This window comes from Cyprinodon variegatus, unplaced genomic scaffold, assembly GCF_000732505.1.
Source record: "Cyprinodon variegatus isolate N-32 unplaced genomic scaffold, C_variegatus-1.0 Scaffold1412, whole genome shotgun sequence".
In the NCBI taxonomy this organism is placed as follows: domain Eukaryota; kingdom Metazoa; phylum Chordata; class Actinopteri; order Cyprinodontiformes; family Cyprinodontidae; genus Cyprinodon; species Cyprinodon variegatus.
Genome location: NW_015151865.1, coordinates 140,229 through 163,138, shown reverse-complemented (window position 1 = coordinate 163,138; position 22,910 = coordinate 140,229). Strand labels below are relative to the sequence as shown.

Sequence of the window (22,910 nt, the reverse complement as noted above, 5' to 3'; positions counted from 1 at the left end):
TAGTTGTATTTTATTGTTAGTGCATATTGAAATGAAAAAATAAATTGAATAAACTTTAAAGACTCTCTGCTCTGTTTCGTATCATCTATTTCAGGCTGTTAGAAGTCTTGGAGCAGCGGTGCACAAATCTTGCAGGTCTGATTATAGGAAAAAATGATTTAAATTATAAACTATGTAAATAACCTTTCACTAGTAAAACCTGCACTGGTGCAAGCATTGGGCTCTTAAATAAGAGGGTTTAGTTATTTGACAGCTATAAAACTTTTATTGTCAGTGCACTGTGTTTTCCGAATAATTCAGATTTACAAATTAAAGTAATAGTTATAATTAAGACCAACTGCAGTGCATTTTATATGAGAGAGACTCAGAGACAGAAATTCAATGACCCCTGGGATTTTAGCAAAAACAGGTTTACGACATGTTTTTTCATGCAGTTCAGGACTCCCTTTGTTTGACGTGACTATTTTAAAAAGGATTAAATATTAAGTATGAGGAAAACCTTTCTCTGAGTCTGAGATTTCTTTTCCACATATTTATCCATGCTTGCATGTCTTCTATATCTGCAGACGTTTCAAAACAATTTTAGGACTTTTCTAAAAGAGGAACTTTTAAAATAGCTGTGCATCCCTTTATATCTCACACACCTTACACAGAATTTCAAAAAAGAAGAAGTTAGAGTAGTGTTTAGTTTGATAGCGGTAAAGTGACTGTCTGGAGCTAATTTTGGTGTTTCGGGACTGGGTTGACTTGCTGCGCTCATGACCTGCCCTAATCAGAGTCTGAATGTTTTAATGAGGTATCTGTAAGATAATTAAGTGCTGTTCTTGAATTATACTGATTCAGAATAAGCAGAGTATTTTTGTTTTACTTCTGCATATAGAAGCTTTTCAAAAGAAATATTTTCACGTTTTTCTCCAACTTCTGATTTTTTTTATCTGTTTAAAAAAATGTATTAAGTGTGGGCGTGTTAATATGCAATATGAAATATGCAATATATATCATTGTCTTATGTGATATTGTTTAGTAAGATGTTTGTATGTTAATAAGCCTCATAATGAGAAGGGATGCAACCTTTTCCACTTTTCAAATTTACTCTTCTTACCCCTCCTCTAACTTTTCCCTTTCCACCCTCTTCAGATTGTGCTGGAAGCTGTTTTCCAAATGAGTGACGGAGAGTGCGACTTCTTCTGCTTCTTCCGCTGCTGCTGAGTGCGCTCCATCGCGCCTCAGTCAGACAGGAGGGGGGTGGAGCTTCTCTCCACACGGCGACCAAAGTGGAAAGGCAAGAAGAAAAAAGGTGGGGGGTAGTTTCGGTCGTACCATTCAAGCCATAACTGGACATCTTCAATCCGACAGGTAGGCGACTTGTCTACCTGTCCGGGTGATTGGCACAATCGACTGAATGTCTGTGGACATGAACAGCCAGGCGTCGGACAGCAATGAGGAAGACTTTGGGGTTAACTCTGAGGAAGAGGAGGATGATGACGGAGGAGAGGAAGATGATCAGGGAGATATCGCAGGCTATTATGATGGGGTGGCAAATGACGTTGAGCAACAGGGCGCTGATTCTTTCGACCCGGAGGAGTACCAGTTCACCTGTTTGACGTACAAAGAGAGCCAGCGTGTGTTGATAGAGGAAGTGAACACTGTTGCTGCTGCTCTGAAGGTGAGTTCAGGCTCAGTTAACTACATCATTGTAAAAAAAAAAAAAAAAAATCCCCAAAGATATTTTTTTTCAGAGATTGTGCAGAAATTCTAAAAAATAAAAAGTTTTTGTAAAGCAAACCCTCATTAAATTATGTTTATCTAGTCTTTCATGTTAAAATAAATGGTCATTAGCTGCTGGGATGGCAGGAAGATGGATAATTCAACGCCTCAACCTTCATTTATTTTACCAACCTGTAGAAATGTAGCATTCTCACCTGCTGGCTCTTAACACAGCAAGAACTAACCTCTGCAAAATCTCCAGAGCCTTTAAAGGAGAAGTCTGGTCAGCAAGGAATGATCAATGGATCATTGTTTACACCTAAAACTAATATTTTTTCTGTGATTTAATGAATTTAGTGATAATCAGTATAAGAATAAAAGCAATAACTTTCGTTGCGATAACTGAGTCCAGGATCGGCCATTTTTACCCAAATATAGTAACAACTCACTCCTGACATCTTCCAGCAGTGATGTCACGGTGCGGTAAGCCGAGCACTATTCTCCCCGCTTTACAAGGAAAATCAATGGGAACTACTAAACAATTAATTTCAATTCATGATCCACCACAGATGGGTTGGATTGCCAACTTGATGAAGGGGGATTTGCCATCAAACTTCTGGCCAGAGAAAAAACTAATAATATGAATTCAAAATTTCGAAGACTTCCTTAACAGCCGATACCACACTGTGACGTCACAAATCGGTAGTAGTGGCAGTAGACCAACATGGATGTCTCCGATAAAGCACATTCAAATTAAAATTACTCTTAGCTAAAAACGCTTAACATTAATTGAACAGTATTTAATAATTTCATTTTTAAAGTACTTTCAGAAGTTTTAATTCTGAATATGACCGGACTTCTCCTTTAAACAATTAAGCCGTATCCTGATTCAAAGTGTTGCATAAATTGTAATATATCAAACATTCACAATTGTTGAATTTTTCTTTTATCTCCACTTCTGTTTAAATAATTTGCTTTACTGCAAAAAAAAAAAAAAAAAGTAATGTATAGCATATAACCCGGCCTCTCAACAAATCTGGGTTAATCTTAAAGACCCCCCTCCATCAAACCTGCAAATTATTGCACTGCTGGATCAGAAAGGGCCGATTATTTGTTGTGGTAGAGCTTAAATCGCTCTGCTGACATTTAAAAACTCTCTTTAGCTGTTTACTGGGTCACTAAAACAACAGACTCCATGTGCACTTCCTAGAAAATGTAGAACCTTCAAGTTTAAGTTCTTAAAAGATTTGTAAAGCTGTATTTTCCACAACAGACCAAAACTGAAAGCTTTATGGGATGAAAGAGCAACGCTGCTGTACTTTCTACAACCTGACTGTTAACAATTTAAAGCCCCTGTGAAACCTTGCCAATTTAGACAGCGTATGCCTGATGTCCCAGAATCTCCTGAAACGCTGGGGTACGAAGAGCTTTCTATGTATTTTTTCAATTTTGGGCGTATGCATAGCGTATTCATAAAGAGTCCAGAACTTATGTCCAACAACAGCCTAACTTATGCATAACGCACAGCAGCATAATACCCATGAAATGTCACAAGCCAGTGTCCAGAGGGGGGGTGCAATGCGCCTGGAGGCGCCCAGCCTGCTTTAAAAGATGTCTTTGATCGCGGTATTAACCTAGCTGTTGTTTACCACCCAGCAAAAAAAAAAAGAATAAATAAATGAACGAGAAGGAAAAGAAAAAAAGGTTTTGCAGTCACAGCAGATTCAGCGCCATGTCTGCTAGGAAGTTTGTTGGCCGTGGGCGTGAATGCAGGAAGTATCCATCACACACGCCTTCACGCTCACCCTATGATGGGGATGACGTCTGGAGGAGAACAAACATTTTTTCTCCTGTCATCACCCTTATACTAAAATGCTGCAGATACGCCATTAAACAGTAGCTGTAAGTTAGAAAGGCGTCGAGCTGTCATCTGGAACATTTGATGCTCAAAATTTCTCAACGTAGTTGCCTTATGTCGACGTGTGGCAGCGTGCTCATAACTTGTACAAAACTGAACCATAACTTATTCAACGTATCCCAGCGTTTTTCCCCAGATTTTCCGTATGTCCGGCACATGCTGGCTGAAGGGCTGGTTACACTCCTGCAGCAGTTTGTCCCAGTGAGCTTGTCGCAGATATTTTTGATTTAAGCCCAATATTGAAGCGTGGTCTGTGCTATGTTATTCCATGCCACATCGCAAGAGGGAGAATCATGAACTAGCTGTGGGTCTAGATACGGCCGAGGCACCGAGGAAGGGACATGAGGGCGAAATAGAGCGGGGATCCAGGTGGAAAAAGGGTCCCAGCGTTCCCACGTATCTCGCTCTTCTAGCTTGTCCATCTTCACCAGTCGTTTTCCACAATGGCGGTCATACAAACAAAACAAGCCAGTAAGGTACCAAACAGGAAATATGCATAGTGTAGAGCGGAGGTAGATTTGACCAATCAGAGGCCTCCTGTCTGCGGCACTGTCTGTGGTCACCTACAATTTTGGAGAGGTGCACCATAGTGTCTGCAGAAGGGGTGGGAGCACATTTGTGTCCACCATGACACATAATGCAGACGACCTAGTTTCTGAGCATAAACCAGCATTAAATCGGCAAGGTGTGACAGGGGTTCAAAGGTTTGCTCCATCGCAGTCTGACTCCTAGACCAGTGTTTTCCAACTCTGGTCCTCAAGGCACACTACCCTGCATGTTTTAGATGTTTACCTGCTTCAACACACCTGATTCTAATAACTGGAGTTCCAAAAAAATGTGTTAATTTGCTATCAATTGATATCAGGTGTGTGACAGTCTGGAAACATCCAAGACATGCAGGGCAGTGTGCCTTGAGGACCAGGGTTAAAAAACCCAGTCCTAGACGATCCTCCAGATGTGCTAGAAAGTAGTTTTGTTTTTAGACAGCTGCTCACCTTTATTTTCTTTCTCTGAATTTATTTAGAATCGGTTTTCTCATACCTCAAAATGGCTAACCCCAAGACTGCTTCTCTCAGTAACAACATAAACACAGCATGTTTACTGTTGGTGAATCTATTGACTCATGTTCCATTCTGCATTGCAGAGCTTTGTTCTCTCACACAAACACAGGTTGCATGCTGGAGTTTGTCTTTGCGGTGTGTTCGGGGGTCGTTTCCTTCTAATGCAAGTCTGTCAAATGTTAGGGTGTCCTAGAAGTTGAGATAGATATATATATATATATATATATATATAATATTATAATAGGGGTGGAACGGTTCACAAAATCCACGGTTCGTTTCGGTTCACGGTTTTCGTGGTCACAGTGTTCGGTTCGGTATATGTTTATTGTTACACCGAAAAATAAAAAAATTTATAAAAATTATAAAAAATTAATGAGATATACTTCTTTTTCTTTATATAATTTTGGTATAATTACTGTTCAGTTTGTGTTGCTTTCAACTGAAGGCATATTTTGCAATCTCTATACTCCAGTTGCAGACTAATCGATTACTAAAAAAAGTTGATAAATCCAATTAATTGTTTCCGTCCTATTTAAAACCATAATTTGTTTTTTTGTTTTTTTTGCAGGTTTCACCATCGGTAGCAAAACTGATCCTAGTGCATTTCCAGTGGCAGGTTGCACAAATACTGGACGCGTATGTCTTTTTATTCATTTATTTTAACTAACTTCTCATTCCAGACTGAATTGCCTTTCTTTCATACCTCCTTCTGTTGGTGATTTATCTCTCATGTATCCTGAGTCACTCAGATTTTCTTCTTATAATTTGTTTCTAATTATCCTGGTTGCTATATTTTATTTCATGACTTTTCAAGCCTTTTATTTTGTATTATGATTTATATTTAATGGCGTTCACTGTTTTTAGCATTTGTGACCTTTGAAGTGATAAAAATTAAATATTTTTCCAGCTGAAAGAAACTTTGTAGTGCAGAAAGCTTTTCACACATTAGTCCTTTAAAGCTATGCAATAGCATAAACTAGTTTGTGAGAGCAGCGTTCTGTTTAAATTATATTATTTCTTCTCTTTGATTTTCCTTTTTATCCTTTCTCTGTCTGTTTTTGATACAGTTGTAAGTCCAATTCTTCTCAGCTTTTGTCAGACGCTCTGGTCCAGCCCAGCAGCACATGCAGAATAGCCACTGTGAGTATGACTTCTTTCTTTTTAGCTGTTGTCTCGCTGTTGCACTTTTTTTTTTGTCTAGTTATGTGTATAATTTATGGAAAGAATATACTTTTTGCATTTTTTTTTTTTTGATTGGTCTTTTCAGGTGCTAGATGTATCATTATTATTACTGTTAGTAGAAGTTAAGCTTGGTTTTTGTTTGACTCATCAACTTTCTGCATGAAAATCAGACACAAGGCATGCAGTTAAAACTGTTTTTATGGCATCTATACTTGTTGCTGCTTTTCCCCGATGTACCTTATATTCTGTTAGACTCTAGGGGGGAGTGTAGAGCACAGACAGTAGGATTACAACACCACACTACATGTAGAAGTACAAAGAAAGTTCTTTCCAGCATTCAATACCTCCTATCATCCAAAAATGACAGTAATTTATTTCTAAGAGTTGTATACAAACCTGCTGATATAATCCTAGATGTGCAGCAAATTTGGGTTGCGCAGACGCTCTTGGATGCCTAAGTTATGTTATTTGGCCGTGAAGCTGTCAAAATCCCACGGAGGTGTCAAGCATAAACAAATCCAAATGGTATTAGTAAACCTTTACTGCTATAAGGCAACTCTAACATGAGTTTTAAACACTGTACGATTTTTTTCCCCCCGCTTTTCGGGCTGATTCTCCAGTCGTGCGAGAGTTTTTTGAGTTCAGGTCGTGTTTCAGCCTCATCGTGTGTCCTGTGTTGTGTAGTTTACAAGGGGTAGCGAAGGGCGATCAGCCTCACATGACCACCTCCCGATCAGGAATTGTAAGGTCAAGAGAAGATAGAACATGTTTAAAATTCTATCGGCCGTCGTAAGATCGCATCAGAGTGTCAGGCTGCACAGTGTGAGACCATGCATCGTGACCTATGTACTTTTAAACCCTGTGGCTTTGTCGTATAGTTTAAGCAGTAGCTGCGTGCAATGATTGAAAATAACGCACAGTGTATGCCCGGCTTAAAGGGTTTTCAGAATCAATGAGGGACTTAAAGAAGCACAGGGATTATATGGTATTGGAAAACTTGTCTGTAGTTGAGAGAGCAGCATTTACAACCAATAACAGGAAGGCCGATCAGAACAGATTGATGAAATCCACCCTAATCAGCTTTTATGAAATATTAGCATATATTAAGATAAGTATTAGAAGACCTCTACCAGGACTGCATGTGTTTACCTTTTATTCTGTGTTTCAGGCCCCTCAGTCCCTCCAGTGTGGTGTGTGTCTACAGGTCGTACGGAGGGACTCCCTGCTGGCCCTGCCTTGTCAGCACTCCTTCTGTAAAGCATGCTGGGAGCAGCACTGCACCGTACTCGTCAAAGATGGCATGGGAGTGGGTGAGTGAGAGCGTATCTCTCCTGTCATCCTGCTTGTATTGTTGGGCTGAGTCATTCTGTTTGTGTTTTGGGTTAAAGGTTATGTCTCTCTGAGTATACAGACACTGTCCAAATGCTCTGCTCGTCATATGCATTTCTGCAGTTTTCTTTTTAATATAGGTTTCTTCATACGTGGTCAAGTAAAATATATAAAAAATATTTTAGCTTTTAGTGGAGATTTGTTGAGAACCATCTGGATTTAACTTTACAAGGCAAGCGTGCTGTTGCAGCAGCCTGATGAAAATCAGCGTGTGAAAGTGCTTGTCAGCAAATGAGTGTGTAGGCGTGCACATAGATGGGTTTAAAGTTGTGCAATGTTCTCTGTGGTAAACTGCGTACACTTTAGTAATGCACACACACACTGTTGTTTTCCTGAAGTTAAAGCCTATTTGTATCAAACATTCTTCTTTTTATGACCTCCCTGATAAATATAGAATAACACATTGGTCTAAGCCAGACGATTGTCTGTTTTGGCTGCAACAAGGACAGATTTTAAATGACCATCAACCCCAGTCCATGCTAAAGGTAAAAACCAGGTTGTTTTTTTTAAACCAAGCAAAACAGTAGGGATCTTCCAGGGTTGCTTATCACGTTTACTAAATAACAAACCATTAAGTTGCAGCTTCTCTACAGCATTATGTCCAATCACTGCCCCCTGGTGCAGATTTACCTAGTTGGTGCTTTTTTTAGTTTATCTTAGAGCTGATTATCTTTGCTTTACACCAGGCTTTAAGTAGTGTTCATAAACATGAACCTGTCTTTTATATTTTGTGATATTATGTGAAATTTTAATGAGTGTTTTGAAGATTATATGCAATGAAACAGCTAAAAGTAGCACATTGATGGGTGAAGGAGGGAATTTCTTAAAATATGACTTTTTTTCTTTTCTTTTTTTTATCTGTCAGCCCAATCTTAATAGTTTATAGAACCACCTTGTCCTGCAGTTACCTCTACAAATCAGATTGTTTTTTCCTTCCACAGCCAACATCTAATGATGTCAGTCAAATTAGAAACCATCTGTTGCGGATAATTTTTAAGTCTTTTAAAAGATTCTCCTTGGGAATTAGGAGCAGATTTTATTATTCTATTCAAGCTACTGTTCTAACATGCTGCTGTCATTTTGCACATCTCTGATGTTGCTGCTATTTTCAAATATCCATTACTGTAAAAATGTCCATAGCTGGATATTGGTTATTTATTCTCCAGGTGCACATTTTTGTATTGTTAAAACACTTAACAGTACAATATTTTATTTATCTTTTAACTTTTCACTATTATGTTATTCTTATACATTTTTCTAAGGTCCACATTTGTGTGACCATTTTTTTTCCTATAATCTTTTTGCTGCCGTAAACACCAGAATTTCCACATTTTGGGACAATAAAGGGATATTCTGTTCTGTTATATTCCAGCCTAGCCTAGACATAATGACATGTGCCATTGATAGCATATCGGTCTGAAAAGGGGCGGGTAGAGCCTTATTTCACAGGGAAGACCAACAATCAGCAGAAACAGTTTAGAACCAATCGGATATGACGCAAAATTGTATTTTTTTTTTTATTTTTTTTTTTAATGCAGCAAGTTGGTGAAACTTAAGAGATAAACAGCTCTTTTTTGGACTTAATAAGGGGCATTATTAAAACATTTCTCTGTTACAGTCTTTGCTGTTATTGTTATAGGAAAGCTTTGTTGTTTTATTGGCCGCCTTCTGCGCTGTGATTGGTCTGCTCTGTTTTAGACAGGAGAGTTTTGAGGCTTACCAGGCTGACTTAAGCCCTGTGTAAATCAGTCTGTCTGGTCAGGTGAGGACAATAATATGCTTTGATCAGAAGCAGTCTAGCATTCATTTAAAAAGCTTTTTTTTTCCTTTGGAAGTTTTATTTCAGGATTTCCATCAGTTTAGCTCCATTTTCTTATGAACTCTGACCAGCTTCCCTAAATCCTCCCAGAACAGCTGTATTTAGAGTCATAAGAGGATGTACACAGTTGTACTTCTTACCATCTTCTTAATTTGCAAAGTGGATTTTATAAAGAGGTTACAGATTAAATTAGAAATTATATTTTTAAACAATACTTTAAAAAGATGCCTCACTAGACACCACTGTGTGTCCATGAACTAAAAAATCCCATTAAAAGGGTTTGTGGGATTCGGATGTGATTTAGAATAAAGAAGTCATTTGAGTACTTTGCTTTGATCTGTTGCCTTTTACCTCAGCTATCGGTTATACTTTCAAATTTTAGCTTTAAAAAGCTTTGAGTCTTTTAATAAAAATGTTTGTGTTTACAGGTATCTCATGTATGGCTCAGGACTGTTCGCTGCAGATGCCAGAAGACTTTGTCCTCCCACTGCTGCCAGGAGAGGAGCTAAAGGATAAATACAGACGCTACCTCTTCAGAGACTATGTCGAGGTGTGTGATTATCTGTTTGTCTGTGTGCTGAATCTGCTTGCTTGATGCTTTATCAAATCGGAATTGCAATAGATGTATTAACATCTTACTCAGTTTGTCTACAGATTTATACAAATGATGGCTTCTTATTTGAAATGTTAGAATGACTGGTTCTCTCACTCTTTGATAATTCACTGTCTATTTTATGCCAACAACAATTAGATCAACAATTGATGTAAATATTAAGCACATTCCCCCAGAAATAGTTACTGTAGACTTGGCTTAACCACAGAAATTGTTAGTATGTTCAAATAACATTCCTTATGTTCTTGTTCCACAGAGTCACTTCCAGTTGCAGTTATGTCCGGGTGCAGACTGTCCCATTGTCATCAAGGTGCAGGAGCCCAGGGCGCGCAGAGTGCAGTGCAGCTGCTGCAGTGAAGTCTTCTGGTACGAAACACGGAGACTTGTTTGAATACCAAGCTTTAACGGAAGATTTTAGTACAAATTAGTCAATCATCTAATTTGTACGGAAAAAAAAAAAACAAAAAAATCCATCAATGTTTTTCTGTGACATTTCTAAATTTCAGCTAAAATGCAACTTTTTTTTTTCTGTCTTCCAGCTTCAAATGCCGCCAGATGTACCACGCGCCCACAGACTGCGCAACAATTCGTAAATGGCTGACTAAATGTGCCGATGACTCAGAGACTGCAAACTACATCAGCGCACACACTAAAGATGTACGATCGCTGCACACGAAGCCACTTTCTGACTGCTTTTTATTTTCATGCACCAGATGCATACTGTGTACTGGAAAAGATGGCCAATGTCTTTCTATATAATGTTACCACTGTGATTATCCGACAAGGTTTGAGATAATAATCCGTTTATTTATTTTTCCCCAGTGTCCAAAGTGCAATATCTGCATCGAAAAGAATGGAGGGTGTAATCACATGGTGAGTGAAATCCGACAAAGTACTACGAAATATGTTTCTGACTCCATCTCATGTCCTAAGCTAACAGCCGTCCTGAACAAAGTATAATTAAAGTTCAGCTGCTGCTTTTTGGTGTATTAATTTCTCCTCCTTTTGTTTCAGCAATGCTCCAAGTGCAAACACGGTAAGTCTGTCTATTAATCGTATTGCATCATAGATGTATATTCTAGAGTCCATTAATGCTTTTTTTCTGCTCATAGACTTCTGCTGGATGTGTCTTGGAGACTGGAAGACTCATGGCAGTGAATACTATGAGTGCAGCCGATACAAAGAAAACCCTGATATAGTCAACCAGAGCCAACAAGCTCAGGCCAGAGAGGCGCTCAAGAAATACCTCTTCTATTTTGAGAGGGTGAGGTGCTTTCCTTCTTTCTTTTCTATTCTTTAAAGTTGTAGAAGAGACAGCAGACGTATTTATAATGATTGGCATCAAAGATTCAAGTCAATTAGCAATTCAACAGTTGCTGTGAGAAAAGGTTTGACTACACTGACGTCAGAGCTGGGGATTGCTAGAGCTGACCAGTTGGCACCCAACTGTAAAATTCTCTCGATTTTTATTACTTAGAGCATTTTGTCGCAATTTAGACCAGCCACATGGAGAAAAAGGATAATCTACCATCAAACTGCTCTAGATGCACTCCTTTCTATTTGATCTTTCAAGCAATTTCAGTAAAGCACTTTATAGCAATCATCCCAAGCATTCCTTCTACTTTTTATCTTAAAGTTTAAGATAGACATGAACATGTTAACGTGCCCAGAATTGAACCCTTAATGGAAAAAAGTTGAAAAGCTTTGAGGACCTTATCTATTGTTCAGTTTTTACCCATTGGTTTAGAGAGAGCCGTCTTGTTTTTGATGTATTTCATTCATCTTTGTTTTATTTTTTTACTTACAAGTGGGAGAATCATAACAAGTCCCTGCAGTTAGAGGCTCAGACGTACCAGAGGATCCAGGAGAAAATCCAGGAGAGGGTAATGAACAATCTGGGAACTTGGATCGACTGGCAGTACCTGCATAATGCTGCAAAGCTACTGGCTAAGGTACAGATCCATTTCCAGACTTGATCTGTGTTCTTATTGTCTAAACACTGCATAATTCTTCTTTCCTTTGTCCTTTTCTACTTTTATATCCTCCCCACTTGTGACTTAGCAATAATAAATGCATGTTAGATGGCAGCTTTGATCGATTAGCAGGAGAGATGGTGTTGTAATTGGGCTGTGAAACTTTCTCTTATATTTGTTTTCGTTTTCCAGTTGAAGTGCTAAAGTTGATCTCACAAAGCTGATTTAGCTGAGTTGGCTCATTTTGAAAGACTGTAATCTAAAATACTTCCCCTCGTTCTATGTAGTGTCACTAAAGTGAGTTGTCCTTTGTTTCCAGTGTCGCTACACACTGCAGTACACCTACCCTTATGCCTATTACATGGAGTCTGGACCGCGCAAGAAACTGGTGAGAGACAAAATAATGAAGTGCTCCCCGAATCGTCCAGATTCTTGAAGGATTCATTCAAACTGAAGCTATTAAATTTTTTCTTTCTTGCCATCACTGTCACTTTTTTCTACCTCTGGCCTCCTTGAAGCTGGTTTTAGTTTTAACTCTCAAATACTAACTTATTAAAGCTTGTTATTCGTGGGAAACAGACCGTTTCTGTTTAAATGACATCTTGTTCTGTCTTCCAGTTTGAATACCAGCAGGCCCAGCTGGAAGCAGAGATAGAAAACCTTTCATGGAAGGTGGAGCGGGCTGACAGCTATGAGAGAGGAGTGGTAGGAGGAGAATGCGAGCTCAGCGCCAGTGATAGAGGGGTAAGAGTGCAAAATAACTTCTTAGAGGGGAGGCGTATATTATAGAACAGGATTATCCTATTTATAAGATGGTAGAAGTCCAGGTGTAGATGGCATCAGTTTTCTGATCCTCCTTAAAAATAATAATTGTCCTGAATTGGGATCTCTTGATCAAACCAACACTCTTTAGTAGGACGTGGGTGTAAATTAAACATGATTTGATCTGCCATTGATGAGTGTTTGAATTTAAATGTTATATCTAAGAGTGACCACGGTCTTTTTATAGTGAATAAAATATTTCCACCTAATTTATAGTTTGGTGTTTTAACCTTGAATTTTTTCACATTAGAGAGGTTTTTGTGAAAAGCCCACTGAAAAATCCACTCTTAAAGCAAATGTTTTCTCTAAATGGATTTCAATGATCTATCATTTATTCTGGATTTTAATAGTATTAGAATTTTTTTTAATTATGCTGATTTATTATCATTTATTGTTTAATAAAGGTACTAATTTTCTTTGTTTTTTTTTATTAAATTCAAGCAAAACTGCACTGAAGAAAATGTTTTGAGAGAAAATATTTATTTTTAGAGTAAATAAAAGTTAATGAAATTGACATTTGGGGAATGATCTCCAAGAGGAAAAGACTCAAAACTTTTTCTTCCTCAATTTTTTCTCTAATGTGAAAAATGTCATGGGTGTGTTCCTCTTAATGAGTGGGGGGAAAAAAGGCAATAAAATGCATAACTTTATTTCCATATGCATCTTTTTCAGTGGTTTAGGACTGTGGGTTTTTTAGCATCTTGTATTTATTTTGCAGGATTTGGAGAATCAGATGCACATTGCTGAGCAGAGGCGACGCACGCTGCTGAAGGATTTCCACGACACCTGAAGCTCAAATCGCGACTGCAAAGCACCAGCATCCTCCCTCCTTTTTTTCCTACCTTTGCTTCCTACCAGGATCATCTGTTGTTGCAGTCATACTTACCCTGCTTCCCTCACCCTTATCATTTGCTTCCTCAGCTCTGTCTTTCTCTCCTCTTACACCCAGAATGCTGCAGGGTCACAGAATGTCAGTCATGTATGGACCCCCCCTCCTTTCTTCCCCAGCTGTTTGATATATTTGACACAACATCTGTTGTGGTTACACTCGTTTCAACTCATCAGATCTGATCTTGTGGGTCATTTTGTGAGGTTTTGTGTCGATAAATAGAGTAAAATCGCTATGACCAAGCAACTACAGGGATTGTGTTGCCTGCTGGAGATCAGAATCTACCTGAATAGTTTTCCTTTGATGGTGGGATTATTGCTTAAAAGGAGCAGCCTGTACTGTTGTGTCGCGGAGGAATAGGTGGTGGAGTAATCACCTTTTTTTTTTTGTTTTCTTTAAGGCAACAATGCAGCCACTGGATCTGTATTTTGGGGATATACAGCCACTTTTTAGGTCTAACACCTGTGTTAATCCCTTGATTGAAACATTTTAAAAATGGCGATTTTGCCACGTCCTGATTTAAATTCTAAAAGAGCTCCCAAAGACATTATTTAGCCTCACTCAATTTGAGTTTTTTGTTTGGTTGTTTTTTTCTTTTTGTTGTTTTCTTTTTTTTTTTTTTATATAGACTGTTCTCAAACCAAATCTAAAAGTAGTGATATTTAAGTCCAATAGAGATTAGGAACATGTTGGGATTTGAAAGGCAGCTACTTTACAATTATGACACCATTTTTTTTTTTTTCTTCTTTCAACTTTTACTGTTATTTGGTGTCGCAGCATGACTGAAACAAATGACCTAATAATACAGAATTATAATTCTGATACTGAAATAATGACCTAAATATGTTCACAAATTAAGAAGATGGAATAAGATCTAACCTCCTTTCTTAAAGGTACCTCCACCGATCTAATCTCTTGTCATAATCAAGTACTACAGCTCCTCCCACCGACATTCAGATGGTGTGCACACTCCAACGCTTCATTACAAAAAACATTTGTTTTCCCTCCCATCTCATGCTCTCTTCTTCCTTTACTATCATCCCAGAGTTTCTTTTTTTTTTTTTGCTCTGTTTTCTGTTTTCCTTCAGCTCATGATGCTCACCTCTGAAAAATGGCTGTTGATAGTTAGATCATTTAAAAAAATGGAAAAAAGAAAAAAATAATAAAAAAAATGCTGTAATTTTCAATGGTTGTACATTAATACAGAAATAGAGTTACTGAGAGTTTTTAAAACCGGACTGAGTCTCTTGTGTGTTTATTGCAACTTTAGTTCCTCTCTCCACAAAAACCTCTGATATAATCATACTGGCACCTTGTTATGAAATCAGTCTTCTGCCTCATTTAGTTAAGTACTATTATAGACCAAGAAGTATTTTTACAGGTTTTCAGCTCAGCGGTACTAAATACGTGTTACTCGGATGTTTAGACTACTGTCTCTGTGAGGTCTAGAAGCACAAGATCTATATCCAGCCATTCAGCAAAGATACTGCTGTACATCTTATTTTGGCATTTGACCAATTGGATGAGCCCTTGAATGATATATTACCTACTGGAAATTAAGTTGAAATTGCATCTGCTTATAGTATGGAGAAGTTGATTAATAAAATATTCATATCTTTCAATTCAGAAATAAGGGAAGGCCAAAGAAAGCCTGCTTGTGAACTGAACTTTTATCTGTTCTTTGAAAAATTCCCAGAAATCCGTAAGGAAACTGAATCAGAAGTGATTTGGGTGTTTTATATTTATTAGATTTAAACAAACATGGATCTCTAATAGAAATTCAACTGGAAGCTGTAACTTATGAGTTGCTGTTTGTAAAGTTACACAGTCAAAAAGAGAGCAATATTTTTGGTTATTTACCATGTAAGAGAAAAATAAGGGGATTATTTTTTCACTGTCATTCATTCATTTATAAAAATCAAAGTTTAAAACTAAATATTTATCCTTCCATCCATTTTCTAACACGCTTATCCCGAGTGAGGTTGCGAGGGGTGCTGGTGCTTATCCCCAGCAGTCATTGGGCGAGAGGTGGGGTACACGAACTAAATATTCAGAGATTTATCATTTTAACTAGATATTTATTTAAAAAAAAATACTTTGCCAAATATTTAGTTTTGAAATAAATTGTTTTTTAAATATTAAGTTTGGAGCAAAATATTTAGTGTGCAAATTCAATATCGTGTAATAGTTTGTAAAAAATATTTAATTTGCAAAATAAATGTTTAGTTTTAAGCTAAATTTAGCTTGTTGACAAAATTTTCAACTGACAATTTAAATATTTAGTTTGGAACTTGGATTTTTATAAATGTATGAATCATACAGTGTAAAAAGGAACCCCTTATTTTCCTTTAACAACACGCTAATTAACTAAAAATATTGCTTTTCATTTTTGGCTATAACTTTACAAATGGAACCCATAGAAATTCCATAAGTCTGTTTGCGAATAGGTTTATTTAAAAAAAAAAAAAAAAAAGTTACAGGTAGAGAACCATATTATTTCCACAAAATTAGAGTTTTAAACTCTGATTTACTATTCTATTTGTTTTAATTATTTTCATTTTTTTTTTTAAAGAAAAAAATAAAGGAATGGGTCAACTGGACATGAGGAAATATCAAACAGTTCCTCTTTCATCAGTTCATCCGTCTATAATTGCTAATATTGTTGATTTTACTTTATTAGAGAAAGGAAAAAATGAAAACCTGTTAGATCTAATTTCTGTATAAATCTATTTAGACCATAAGTACTATGGATATGTCCAATTTATACAAATGCTTCAAAATTTCAAGGAGCAATAGTAGGGTGTCATTCATTGTTCCAGAATTCAGTATTAAAAATGTAAAAGAATTACTGATGGAGTATCAGTTTATGCAGGAGAGATGATGTGAAATCATTTTGGCTTTAGGATGGATTGAGGAAGTTTGTCCTGTAAGAAGTATAATATCTTCTGATTCAAGTTCATCATTATATTCAATATTAATCATTCTATTAGTAGACCAGACCTTTTATTAGACACCCAATTTTTAATCTATAGAATTCAGGCAATGGGTTTAATAGTTATTTTTACATGGATACCGTCACATATAGGAGTGAAAGGAAATGAGTTGGGAGATAAATATGCAAAACAAGCTACAAAATGTGGTTATATTGATATACCATTTAGTAAAGAAAAAATTAAACCTATTATTAACCAAAAGGTTAAGGAAAGATGGCAAAAGCAGTAGGAATGGATAGAACTGGAAGGTGGCTTTACAGTGTTTAAAGAAAAGTTGGTACAATAAGGAGAACAAGAAGAAATAGAAAAGAGGAAACCATTATATCCAGATTATGTTTTGATCATACAATGTTAAATAGTACATTATTTAAAATGGGAAAACATCCAACAGCAAATTGGGATTTTTGTTTTCAAGAGGAAACATGTTTGGTTAGTCTGTTCTTAATATTCTGTTGAGAGAAGGGAATTAGTCGATTACAAGAAAATAAATTGTAATTAAATATACAAGATATTTTGGACAAACTTTCTATTTCTTAATGTTTCTTTTTTGATTTAATGAAATACCTTAAGAAAACAAAATTGATATAAAGAATATAAGAAGTATTTACCTATTATTTTATTTATTTTTGTTTTGTGTTGGAATTTATATATAGCATCTCGATCCACACTCCATTCCAGTAGATGGCGGTAACGCGCATCAATAGGTTGCTTGCCAATCGCCATAAGAAAAGAAGAAGAACCGGACGTGGCGTCAGTGTCGGAAGTTGTCAGAAGCGGCGCTGCACGTGTTAACTGAACATGATCTGCAGGCCCGCGGAGACAAGGAGGCCAGGGAAGGACACTCTGTACAAACTCTGCTTTATTTGAACATTAAAGAAACCCAGAGAGAAAAAGCTGCCCGCGCGGCTGGACCAAACCTGGACCGTTAGCTTAACGGAGGCAGCAGCGTCATTAAAGAGCAGAAAGTTCTGGGTCTGTGTTGTCCGCCAGCGCGTGTCCTCCCCGGCGTCCTCCTCCAGACCTCAGTTTTGTTTTTATTTTGTTAAAACGGTTTCATAGTTTGGTTGTGACTGTCCATTTGGAGCATGGCGGACTACCTGATCAGCGGGCAGACCAGTTATGTCCCGGAGGACGGGCTGACAGGACAGCAGCTGTTCAGCTGTGGAGACGGACTCACTTACAAGTAAACTCTCTTTAAAATAGGAGCAAATATTTAGTTTGAAATAAATACAGTAGATGTTCTCGTATTCAATATTTTTTAAACAATCTATCATGTGTTACTACCACAGAATAACAAAGATGACCCTTAGATATTCAGCTAATAGTGAGAAAGTTTTAAAGTGTTCTTCTAGTCTTTGTTCCAACCATTGGGATCCTCTATTTATAAACATCAATAAGAAAGAATCCTCATAAAGCTTTATGATCATCCTAATAAAGTTTTAATATTTTTTTTTATTTGGGTATTTTTACAACAAGGGACAAGTTTAGAAATAAATTAAAGCAGAGTTTATTTCAGTTTTAACCAGTAAGAAATTAGGCCTGATTAGGTGGATCCCGAATACTCTTAACATTTAATTATTTAGTAACCTAGAACTTTGCCAGAAGCTGTGAATTCTTTCACCATACTTTCTCAATTGTTTACACTGTGCACAACATGGGGATCTCACTCCTTATTGGTTGACTAAGCAATTAACTGAAAAAAATGTTGCTCCTATACATCTGACAAGTTGTTTTTACTAATGACACCCTCTGATGTTTCAGCCATACAAAAAGCTGACACTCACTCCCAAGATCTGTTTATAGCCCAGTTCCTTGTCTGACCAGCCTTTGTAGATTTTCTGGCACTGTTCTGAGACATGAATGTGCTCATTTCTGTCATCACTTAAACTTACTTAATGCAGTTAGTCTAGTTATGTCTAGCAGACTGGCTTAGTCTAAGATCTAAATGTTTTTTGGAGGTAGGGTTGGGAGTTGATAAGATTTTCACGATTCCAATTCTCTTCGATTCTGTGAAATGATTCGATTCCTTATCGTTTCGTTGAAACAATTAACTTGATAAGTGCACGGTGACATTCGTCTACCTTCACCTGGGACATTCGATTTCTGCCTGCCTCAGCAAAAACAGAAGGCAGTGAACAGGAGCTGCAGCCTCTAACCCAGCCAGGCTACCTGATTCCTCACAGTCATCTAAATCTAATGGAGAATGCATCGGTTTAATGAAAAAGCATTACTCTAAAATTTTGGGAAATAAACTAATATCCCCCTGATTTAAATAAACGAGCGTCACCTTTCTCTCGCTCCCTGAACTGCGGAGCAACTTAGTAGCATGTTTAATAACCCCAAAGAGAGGCAGGAAATTGATTCCCAGAAATGGCATCTGATTTACTAGGAACCACATTAAGCACAGCCAGTGATATAAAACTAGCTACTTACCACCAGAGTTGCCTTTTTCCATGCTGGTCATAACTTTAGCTTCTGTCCGGAAGCATCAAAAACACAGCATTCGTTAAAATTTATGCCATGTTGTGTGCGCAGGTGTTTCTGCATGTTGGATGTTAATGATTGCAAGGCACCTTGTTGCCATCTTTCTCTTCCTCAAAATGAAGCCAAACTTTCGATCGCTTTAAATGCTTTTTGTTTTGCTTTTCTAGACTTACGCCTGGTCACGTCATACTTGCTTACTGAATGCCGTGTGCATAACTTGCGTAAAAAACGTGAGTCGTACTGCCGGTGCTGCCTGGAATCATTAAGAGAATGATTAAGCGAGCTGCCAAACAGTGCCATGGAATTGCAACACACGGAACTGGTTCCGAACAGGAACCGGTTTTTGATTCCCATCCCTACTTGGAGGCCATTGAAAATAGAAATACCCATAATAGAATTGACAAGATCTTAAAAAGTGTTGAATGCTGTGTTTCCATTCTTTATTTTCTGTCCTGTTTTCTAAAATATCTTCTATCTCATAATCATTTATCCTCGTTCGTTTTTGTTTTTTTAGCTACCCATTCTTTTGTTTATCCACCCATCTTGTTTTTACAGGGTTCACAATAATCACAAAAAAAAATCAGAATTTGTGGATTTCGATATAAAACGTACAGAAACCGATTAAAGTCAACTTTCATGTTAAAGTAGCCGGTGTTGGGGGTACATGTTGAAGCTATTTTTTCAATTTATTTATTGGATTTTCATTTTGTTACACAAACACAACATTCTGAACACATAGGTAATCTGAGAGAGGAAAAAATACCTGATTGCAAATATTAAGGGTGTATATGCAAGTTGGCAGGAAAAGAAACTTAATGCAACCAAAAAAAAAAAAACCTAGATAAACAAAATAAATATAAATACAATAAAATAAGTTAAGTGCATTATTGTTATCAATGTTGTCATAAAAAAAAGACAGGTAAACACGATTACAAATCATGTTAGGTCAAGATGAGATATCACACAGAAGGGTCCCAATGTTCTAGCAAAATTATCTTTACCTTTTAACTGTGGTGCTCCAGTTGCATTGTGTCATTCATTACTGTTTTAAACATATTAAATGTAGGTGCTGTAGCTTGATTCCAGTTAAGCAGTATATATTTTTTGGCTACATAAGCAATTATACCAATCCATTTATTGGAGATCGGCTCTAGAGTATTATCTGAATCTGTACCAGAGATCAAATAGAGGTGAGACTTTGATTGAATTTGCAGAAGTTTGATTGTGAGACTATGCACTGACCTCCAGAAATGTTTAGTTTTTGCATTTCCAAAATACCTGGATAAGAGAGAAAGTACACATTTTACAGCAATGACATTTAGGAGACACAGCAGGATACATTTAGCTCAGATGGACTAGTGTTGGGTACATTCTGTGCATCAATTTGTTATTTTGTTTGGTAATTTTGTTACAAGATAAACAAAAACATCATCATGTTGAAGCTCTTAGAGCTGTTAGATCACCTTTTCCAAGTTATTTTGTTGGATTAAGTTGACAAGCTATTTTTATTTTTTTTTTTCTCAGTGACTTCCTGATTTTACCGGGCTACATTGACTTTACTGCTGACCAAGTGGTGAGTAAAGACAGAAAAAACATAACTTTTAAACTGGCTCTGGAATTGATATTTTATCAAGTTCTTCTCATCATACGGTAAATCCATTGGTGCAATATTTGACATTAGAATAATTTGGAGATTAGGGGGAAAAAAGATGATTAAATTTTAATTGGACTAACTTGCCACACATTTTCAGACCCCTATAACAATCAAGAAAACAATCAAGAAAATGAGGATTGAGTCCAGCAAACATGTGGACCTGATCTTTATTAGACATTAAATTTGTAACAGAATTTCAACCTGTGCAATTTTGCTGCAGGAATTCATTTGTTAAAGAAATCAGCGGCATAAATTCAGCGGCTAAATCTACAACAGAAACATTGGTTGCCCTATTGGTAAAAAGGAATGACCCTCTCCTGGTCAAATTAGGAAAAGATGGCTGACACAAGGCCTGAAAGAGAAGGAATTATTTTTTAAATTTTTTATGAGAGTTAAGGCTTATATGCATATATGGTCTGTATTGTCTTAAATTTAAATGTAAATGAGATTGAAAAAATGTGAAATGTAACATGATTTGAACTTTGATAACAGAAAAGTGTGCATTTAGATGTACTAATGAGGCTTTTTTGTTCTATTTTCCATTGTTTACATGGATGTAGCAGTAGATGATTACTAAGGACAGAGCCCTGAAACATGACAGTAATCTGATTATCTGGAGTCGCTTCACTGCCTCAGAATCTGGCTGATAGGCTTTAGTTGACAGATATACCAACATTGGTTTTATGGGAAAATAATCCTGAAACCCCTACTTTTAATGCAATTGGTTTATGCCGGAGCACAATCTCACGGTCTCACGTCTGAATGGTAAAAAAATAATGGTTTTGGTGTGGCCTAGTCAAAGTTTGCGCCTAAATTTGGTTGACATGAGATGGCAGGGCCTTAGATGGGCAACTCGTGCAGAAGGTTACCTTTTTAGAAGGAATTCTCTCTCAGTGATCTATTTCACTTATTTAATGGCAGCTGTTACCAGCAATGAAGACTCCATCACTATTGGATCATAAAGGACCGGGTTTGATTGTATTTTTCCATTTAGTGAAAATAGATTTTTTTTTAGATTTTATTTTTTCTAAAGGCATGATAGTTGGACAAAAATGCGAAAACAGAAGAAACTAATTGGGCATATTTTTTTTTTATTTTTATTTTTTTATAGTTGTAGGGGAAATACAAATATATTTTTTGTTAAAATCTTGAATGAAAATCAAAAAACAAATATGATCTCATTTAAGGTTAAGGGGATTTGGAAACTGGTATTTTTTGATCCAAACTATAACACAATTTCAATCTTTGTTAACATAATTTTAAATTTCTTTGTTTAAAAAAACATAAAAAAATCCATTCAACTTTCAGACATTTGTGCTCCATTGTAAAACGGAATCACATCCCCTTCTCTCCCTTTTGTGTCTGAGCCATGACTCTGTAACAGGACACTTAAACTGAAGCTGCTAAGTTTAGACCTGTTATCTGGCACAGATTCAAAGACTGAGGTCTTTTCAACGTCTGTGTGTCTTTTTCAGGATTTGACATCAGCGCTCACTAAACAGATCACCATGAAGACCCCCTTTGTCTCCTCCCCTATGGACACAGTAACAGAGGCCAACATGGCTATTGCCATGGCGGTGAGTTTCACAGAAACGCTTTCTGTCTGTTGACCTGATGTTTATTAGGCATGTCCCCATCCCAAAACCTTATTGGAAATTAGCCAGAGAACAAGTATCTGTTTATAGATTGCAAATCTCAGTATTTATCAGCACTTTGTGTGTGTTTTTTCGTCTCAGTTGACGGGAGGCATCGGCTTCATCCACCACAACTGTACTCCAGAGTTCCAGGCTAACGAAGTTCGCAAAGTCAAGGTGCTGATCACAGTATTCCCAAATTTCTCTTTCTCCTTTAGTTGTATTATTAACATGTTTTCTTTCAGTATAGCTTCTTTTGATGTGGCCTTTATATTTATATATTATCTTGATCTTTTTCATCATCTCACTGTCTGTTTCTGCATGTTTGTTTTACTTCCTGAGGGCAGCGATGTCGTCTGTAGATCTTTTAGTGCTGTCTTCCTCTGTTGCTCGTCTCCCAGCTGTAGAATGTAGTCAGTGATTGCTTTGTATTCCCTTTGTTGCCCCCAATTGTTCCACATCCCAATTCCTGTTTTCCCACAACCCCTCCAGCGATACGAGCAGGGCTTCATCACAGACCCTGTGGTTATGAGCCCCAATGAGCGAGTGAGGGACGTCTTCCAGGCCAAGGCGCGCCATGGCTTCTGCGGGATCCCCATCACGGACAACGGCAAAATGGGCGGCAAGCTGGTGGGGATAATCTCTTCCAGAGACATTGATTTTCTAAAGGAGGAGGATCACAACTTGCCGCTAAGTGAGGTGAGTCATAAATGTATAGATGAAACATGCATAAACCGAAAATGGGAGGAAACTGTGTTTTAAGTTGAAAGCA

The 22,910-nt window shown here is 37.2% G+C and overlaps 2 protein-coding genes across 3 annotated transcripts in view; both read left to right on the top strand.

Moving 5' to 3' along the window:
- Nucleotides 1-1,135: 1,135 nt before the first annotated feature.
- arih2 (ariadne RBR E3 ubiquitin protein ligase 2) lies at nucleotides 1,136-13,741 on the top strand. Its single transcript, XM_015402924.1, has 14 exons — nucleotides 1,136-1,666; nucleotides 5,255-5,322; nucleotides 5,754-5,826; nucleotides 7,037-7,178; nucleotides 9,505-9,626; nucleotides 9,946-10,055; nucleotides 10,229-10,346; nucleotides 10,512-10,562; nucleotides 10,704-10,725; nucleotides 10,802-10,953; nucleotides 11,498-11,641; nucleotides 11,982-12,050; nucleotides 12,281-12,406; nucleotides 13,203-13,741. The coding sequence occupies exons 1-14, from the start codon at nucleotides 1,403-1,405 to the stop codon at nucleotides 13,272-13,274; spliced, it is 1,533 nt and encodes a 510-aa protein (XP_015258410.1). The 5' UTR covers nucleotides 1,136-1,402; the 3' UTR covers nucleotides 13,275-13,741.
- Nucleotides 13,742-17,135: 3,394 nt separating this feature from the next.
- Nucleotides 17,136-22,910, top strand: part of impdh2 (IMP (inosine 5'-monophosphate) dehydrogenase 2) — a 16,025-nt gene continuing 10,250 nt past the window's right edge. Inside the window, exons 1-5 of one of the 2 annotated variants that reach the window (XM_015402925.1) lie at nucleotides 17,136-17,549; nucleotides 20,375-20,423; nucleotides 21,980-22,081; nucleotides 22,241-22,315; nucleotides 22,631-22,837. In XM_015402925.1, the coding sequence (XP_015258411.1) occupies nucleotides 17,452-17,549; nucleotides 20,375-20,423; nucleotides 21,980-22,081; nucleotides 22,241-22,315; nucleotides 22,631-22,837 (531 nt within the window). In that variant the 5' untranslated portion in view covers nucleotides 17,136-17,451. The remainder of the gene's footprint in view (nucleotides 17,550-20,374; nucleotides 20,424-21,979; nucleotides 22,082-22,240; nucleotides 22,316-22,630; nucleotides 22,838-22,910) is intronic. The other variant, XM_015402926.1, reaches the window with a different exon arrangement.